General features: G+C 41.4%; 1 protein-coding gene across 1 annotated transcript; it reads right to left on the minus strand.

Moving 5' to 3' along the window:
• Positions 1 to 871: 871 nt before the first annotated feature.
• LOC101766632 (achilleol B synthase-like) lies at positions 872 to 6023 on the minus strand. Its single transcript, XM_022826103.1, has 7 exons — positions 5956 to 6023; positions 2565 to 2631; positions 2207 to 2296; positions 1934 to 2122; positions 1155 to 1245; positions 1010 to 1102; positions 872 to 918 (listed from the first exon to the last, which is right to left on the minus strand). The coding sequence occupies exons 1-7, from the start codon at positions 6021 to 6023 to the stop codon at positions 872 to 874; spliced, it is 645 nt and encodes a 214-aa protein (XP_022681838.1).
• Positions 6024 to 6735: the final 712 nt, after the last annotated feature.

The raw sequence follows: 6735 nt of genomic DNA on the forward strand, positions 1-6735 counted from the left end.
TCCCCCCCCCCCCCCCCCCCCCCCCACGTCAAGATTCAAAGCCATTCGAGCGCACCAGGTCCGTGTGGTCTCACAGGGACATAGGCCAGCAAACATTCAAGCACTAGCAGAGCTTCAGCCTATGTGCTAAGGAGGTGGATCCAGCCAGTGGAAGGCCTCAACCCACCTCCCCGTGCACACAACAAGGTCAGTGCAGTGCAGGAATCAACAAGCTCCATGAGAGGTGCAGTGCAAGCGTGCAGCCTGCAGTGCTCCAAAAGGGGTGAAAGATAGAACATTATCGTATCAGGTCTCTCTATTCAATTATTTATCTGTATTGGGCTCGAGGTGAAAGAAACTCTGCCTTGAAACTTGACCATTAGTTCTTACCCCCGAGGCACCATGTTGCAAAAACATAAGAAATACTTCAGAAAGAGCAGAAGGGGCCAGGACCATGGCTGCAGTACAGTTGCAGCCAACTCCACAGCCTGAGATGAGTTACTCGAGTTGTTTTAGGTGTTAGTCATTTGGTTGAGATAGGATTCAGCTGTTAGCAGGTTGCTTGCTTGAGATTATTAGCCATGTTTGTTAGGGTCGGCTCTATATTTGGGGACATGGCCCATTCATTTGAGATTAAGCAAAGAATAATTCCCAAACCACATAATTTGGCAGTTCTGATCCTCTTTTTTTCTCGAACACGCAGGAGTTCTGAGCCTCTTTGAGAGGGCAAACTCGCCTTAGTCTCTTTGCTACCCTTTCCATCTACTAAGCCATATCAATTTGAAACAGAACAACTATAACACCAGGTGACAACAGCCACAAAAGCAATAATAACACGAAAAAATAGAAATTCAACATGCATATTGAGTTTGTTATGGCTTAGTGATCCCCTCTAAGCCCAGAAGTGGAGCATGGAGCTATTGGACCAGGGCCCAGAACCTATAACCAGGTTGTCCATTAGAAAGTATGTCAAGAATGGATTATAAAGGGAAACCCTCACTACTATTTTCTGCCGCCTAGTCCTAGGCACCGGCCTTCAGGCCGTTGCCGCCCCTCTCTTCCTTTCTTCCAATTCCCTCAAATCTCTCCAATTTCTCTTCAAAACCTTCCGTATTATGCTGGACTGGACATTACTTAAGCAAAGATTCAATGGTAATTATCATGAGAAAACAAACAAGTACCTGGATGTATTGGAAGAAAGTGAGGGACAAGCCATAGTTCTGGAATTATAGGATTGTTTCCAGACCAATCATACAAACCTATCATCTTCATTTGAAAAGATGGGGACCATGAATTAGTCACTTCCAAGTCAACAAATATAATTTACAGACAAACATAACTACAATAGCATTCTAGTCATTCTGTTTTCAGAAAGGCCTTTTCCTAAACCAAAAGGTCTGCCCTAAGAAACTAAAAATGCTAAAAGTGTAGCAGTAATTTAAATAAATATGATTAATAGTAATTGCCAATCCAATAAAAAACTAAGATAGATGAGGAATTTCATTTATATTAATTGGATAGCACAAAAATTTGGGCATCACAGAGCCCAAGCCCCATCATGTCAAAATGGCCACATTAAGCTCTAATTCATATTACCTTCTTTTTTCTTACAAATGGAAGCTTGAGGCACTCTTGCATGATAAATTGATAATTGAAATTGATAACAATGAGGTAGTTAATATCCAATATCAAAGGTTGACAAGAAACTTTATGTTTGCTTACTGATAGAGTCACAAGTTAGAACACACATACATCTGTCTATCTGAACTAACATTTCATAATTTGGATTTTAGCTACTATTTTTTTTTCAGACATGTTAGAATATTTATTAAGAAAATAGTACATGAAACCTATGGGGAAATGTTACATATGGAACCCAATCAACATGGAACCCCAATGGCTTTTACATGCACATGTACAAATATTTCATCCTTTTTTTATTTAGATGGCATACCGAGAGCCACATCTTTCCCCATTGTGGTATTGCAGCTGCGCTTCCATGAGATAAAATCCATTCGCGTCCTTTGGTCAATGCATCATGTGTGCTCTCCTCACCAAGAATTCTTAAGGTAACATAGTTTAAGCATGAGCCGAGCATGGTGCTCGGTCCCACCACTTGTTTACCCCAACCACCATCTTCATTCTACAAGGATCACATTACATACAAACTTTCTTAAAATATGCCACCTCTAGAAAAGTAACTAGCAGCTAAGTGATATCTACATACCTGTTGGTTATAAATATAGCGACATATCTCACGCTGATGTTCTTTCGATAGGACAGTATTGAGTGATCCAGTGATATATAGAGCAAATACCTGCAAGAATATAGAATGCTAAAAATGCCATGTGCAGTTCATTTGAAGTAGTACTGTCACTGTTAATTGAACCTTGTAAACCATGACATAAACAGTAACAATTTATTTCTCAGATCATAGTGGCTCTAGATGGCATTTGCCATAAGTTAATCAAAAATGCTAAACTGGTAGGCATAGCATCAAACATGAATCATTTGATATAAATGTTGTTAATTCAAGTTGGGCAAGGAGGTCAAATGATGGTGTCAATTTAAAATAAAATGCGTACCAAGAGAGGCATAATGAACAAAACGCCACTGAAATCTACAGGCCAGTGCTCATCATCTGCTTGCCGACTAGAATGTTGAGCGAGGGCTCACCTCAATGATGCTAGTATGATCTCTTCTGGGACTTGTACATTCTCTGCAAGCTTAGCGGGTGGAGGATCCACCTGAAGATGTTTTTGTTTTGCATACTGCAATAGAGTATAGTTCAGTGTAAAGAATTTGTGGTAAATTCAAGAAATATTTAAATCAAATGCACACAACATACAAGTATACAACATAAACATAGAAAAACAAACTAATATCTTTAGAACCTTGATCTACTAATATGACAATCATTACTTTAATAATGGTATTTGCCTCTAGTAATCTGTGGGCACTGAACACAGAATCCAGGCTATAACAAGGGACACAGCAAAATATCTTCTGTAATGTTAATGATTTGGCCTCCAATCTGTGGGCAACAGTTTCGAGGCTATATGGGGTGACCCTGCAGGGGAAAAAATCGGCCCACTTGCCTAGGATTCTTTATCTAGTAATGTCATTCACAATTCTCAAGTAATCTCTTCATGCAGAATTCAAACTATTCAAGGTTGGTGCCCTTCCATACTGGCCTTGTTTAGTTGGCCAAATTGGGAGGTGCCAAATTACTGTGCTGGCACTGTAGCACACTGTAGCGTTTCGTTTGTATTTGTGAATTATTGTCCAAACATTGACTAATTAGGCTCAAAAGATTCGTCTCGCAAAGTACAACAAAACTGTGCAATTAGTTTTTAATTTCATCTACATTTAGTACTCCATGCATGTACCGCAAGTTTGATGTGATGGGGAATCTTCTTTTTGCATAGTGCTAAAGTTGGGAGTTGGGGTTGAAGTAAACAAGGGCTAACAAAATTTGCTAAAGAAAACCCCAAACTACCAACCTATTTGAAAGGATGCAGCATTTCTGACATAAGAATTAGAGAAATAATCTAACTGTTAAGGGTTTCAGCTGAATTTGTGCAATTCAAAAAAAATCCTAACTGGGTGAGTTTCTTTAATTAATCTCTGCGCACAGCAAACTCCTCATACCATTGCATGATTGAAAGGTTGCAGTGGCAAATTGTCTATCGTTCACAACAGCACCAGATACTACTTTCACACTTTCATTTGGTCTTCATACTCGTTGCCCTTGAGAAATTAAGAGTGACAACTAAACACCAGCATTGATTTCTGAATGTACACGATTAGCCTCGCCTGACTGATACCTGATTACTGTTTAACAAGACCCAGCAGCAGCAGGACTGTGAAGGAAACAAGCAAACCATATCTGAACACCCAGCATCGATACTCATAATCCAAATGTCTAATTGAATAATTATTCGCTTATCATCACTAGTTCTCCCCAGGGTCGTGCTAACTTCGCTCACATCAAAGGCAAACGGGGTAGCAGAGAGAAGGGGTCCAGGACCAACTCACGGAATCGCAGCAAGCAGCGGTGTCTTCACCGCATCGGAAAGGCGCCGCTTCGACCTGAATGCTCCATGGCATGGATGGCGGATGGCGACCCGGTCCCAGCCAGGCGCCCGCGCCGGCGTGTGCGGCAGGGAACACACCGAGTGAAACGCCGGCTTCGGCGTGGAGTGAACAAATGAAGAGAATTTTTTTGTTAGTACAAACAAATGAAGGGATGGCTACCACGCACGACACAACTTGGGCCTTTCTTCATTTGAGTGGGCACACAACTTGGGCTTTGTTTGGTCACTACACACTACTCCTCGTCACGCTTCGTATATGGGCCTCTCTTTTAGTTTGCCATGGTCTTTCTTGAAATTTGTTTTGAATTGTGAGTTTGGAGCAAGTCATTTTTAAATGAAAAACTGATTCTTCAGTGTGGCTATTTCGAATATTAACTCTAGGATATTTTATATTAGAGTATCAACTTTGGGATTGATTTTGGTTTGATAGAAAGCGTGTAATATTTTGTAGTAACCCCGGGATGCAATATGTAGAACCCATGTAAACATAATTAGACCCCATTCATTTTAATTTGCATTTCATGTATTCTAGCTTGCACATGGTCGCAATCTGGAATTGTAACAATCTAGCCTGAGAAAGCCTCTGTACCTTTTGAGTTTTAGAAATTTATTCTAATTAACAAATATGTCTATACGTTGCTACACGTGAAGGACGTAGATATATTATCACAATGTACATATAAGTATCATTGCTAACCATAATTATTCTTTTAAAGGGTGAGGATTATATAAAATCGTTGATAAAACATAATCATTTGAAATCACTATAACTCTATAAGAACATATTCAAAGTGCCCAGAATACAGTGCCAAAAGTTAATTTTGGAAACAAGTAAGAAGAAACTAGCTCCCACAGAGGACCAAAACGACGGCCAATTTGTGAAATTCTAATCACTGAGTCCAATTCTAACGATGAACCGTCCATACTTCAAATCCTGAGCCCGCCCTCTGAACCGAGGTATATTTGCACCCTCCCTGGCTCGCCCAATTCTAGATATTGAACAAATGCCCGATTTTTTTAATGGAGCATGTCATGTGGACAAATTACAATCTGTTATTTTTTTAGGGAATCTCGCGAGCGTCTCCGTCACATGCATGCATCTGTAGTTCACGTGGGAAAAAAATCATGCACACCACTGGCAGCAATTAGATTTTCTTTGGAAATTAAAATCTCTTTTTGATTCCGAAACTAATATACCATGGGTCCCACTTGGCAATTTATTGCTGTTAAATTCTTTTCCTTCCTCCCGCGTCGCTCGCATCCCTGAGCCACACGTTCATCTTTATCCAACTACTGTACTTTAAATAGCGATGAAGTTGAGGTCAATTCCTACGTAAAGTTACACCCACGTACCCCTCGTACACCACGTACCCCTCATACAAGACCCGTCTATTAGAGCAAAACGAGGTAAAATGGACAATGAAGGGGAGGGGAGATCAAATATTCACAATATCCGTTGCATATTGCCGCTCTACCGCGTCTAATATTTATGAATTTTTGTCACCACCTATTCTTTTACCCACCAGCTCCACAGGCATGGTAAATCACAATCAATCCATTCATGTCAAGACCTTCCAATTCAAGCCAAATAATCACAGTTAATCCAAAATTATTAAATCACTAATCATGCTAAGTCTTTCTAGTATGTCGAAACTCTTCCAATTACGAGCCCACGGTTCCCACCAATCAAATTGATTGTCGCAGTTAATCTGAAACAATTGTGGACCTGTTTGGTTATGGATACTTATTTATAAGTTGCTTATTTGCTTATTTGTAGTTGCTTATTTATAAGTCTAGGTGTTTGGTTTGGGTTGCTTATCTGATTGCATATGACATATTTGCCCCTACCATCCTATCTTCCTCTACCCCTAGTAATTACCAGCCCCACCACAACAACGGCTCCTCGCAGCGGTTCTCCGGCAACCTCAAGCCGACGGCCGCGCCCATCGTCGGGCTCTTGGGGAAGCTCGGCGGCGCGCGACGGCAACACCACTACCCGCCGGCCATCTTCCCCAAGAAGGCCAAGACCGGTGGCGGCGGGCGCGAGCGGCGACGGGCGCGAGCGGGAGCGGCGGCGGCGGGCGGCAGGCGCGAGCGGCGGCGGGCGGAACGGCGCCAGAGTGGTGACGGGAGAGAGGAGAGAGAAAGGGGAGAGAGGAGAGAGAAAGGGGAGAGAGGAGAGAGAATGAGGGTAGGAGGAGAAAAGTGCCCCATAAGCAACTATAAGCAACCCAAAAGTTGCTTATTTGCTTATGCATAAGCAACTTATAAGCAAGTCTATAAGCAAGAGTGTTTGGGTTATAAGCAACTTATTTGCTTATTTTTAAGTTGCTTATGAATAAGCAACCATAACCAAACAGACCCTGTATCACTAATCACGTTACGTCGGAACACTTTCAATTACGAGCTCATTATCCCACCAATCAAATTGATTGATTGACGATCGGTCGATCCGGAACAATCATATCACCAATCACGCCGAGTCCCTTCCAATTATATTAAAAACCTTCTAATTATAAGTCCAATAACCCTATCATTAAAATTAATTGATTGGTTGATACTTTCTTTCCAATCTCTACCTCGTATAAATATAAGGTGCTTGTCGAAACCCCCTCCCCCCCACACACAAATTCATCCCACAACCCACTACTTGACATTT

The sequence above is a fragment of the Setaria italica genome, chromosome IV (assembly GCF_000263155.2).
Source record: "Setaria italica strain Yugu1 chromosome IV, Setaria_italica_v2.0, whole genome shotgun sequence".
Lineage (NCBI taxonomy): Eukaryota > Viridiplantae > Streptophyta > Magnoliopsida > Poales > Poaceae > Setaria > Setaria italica.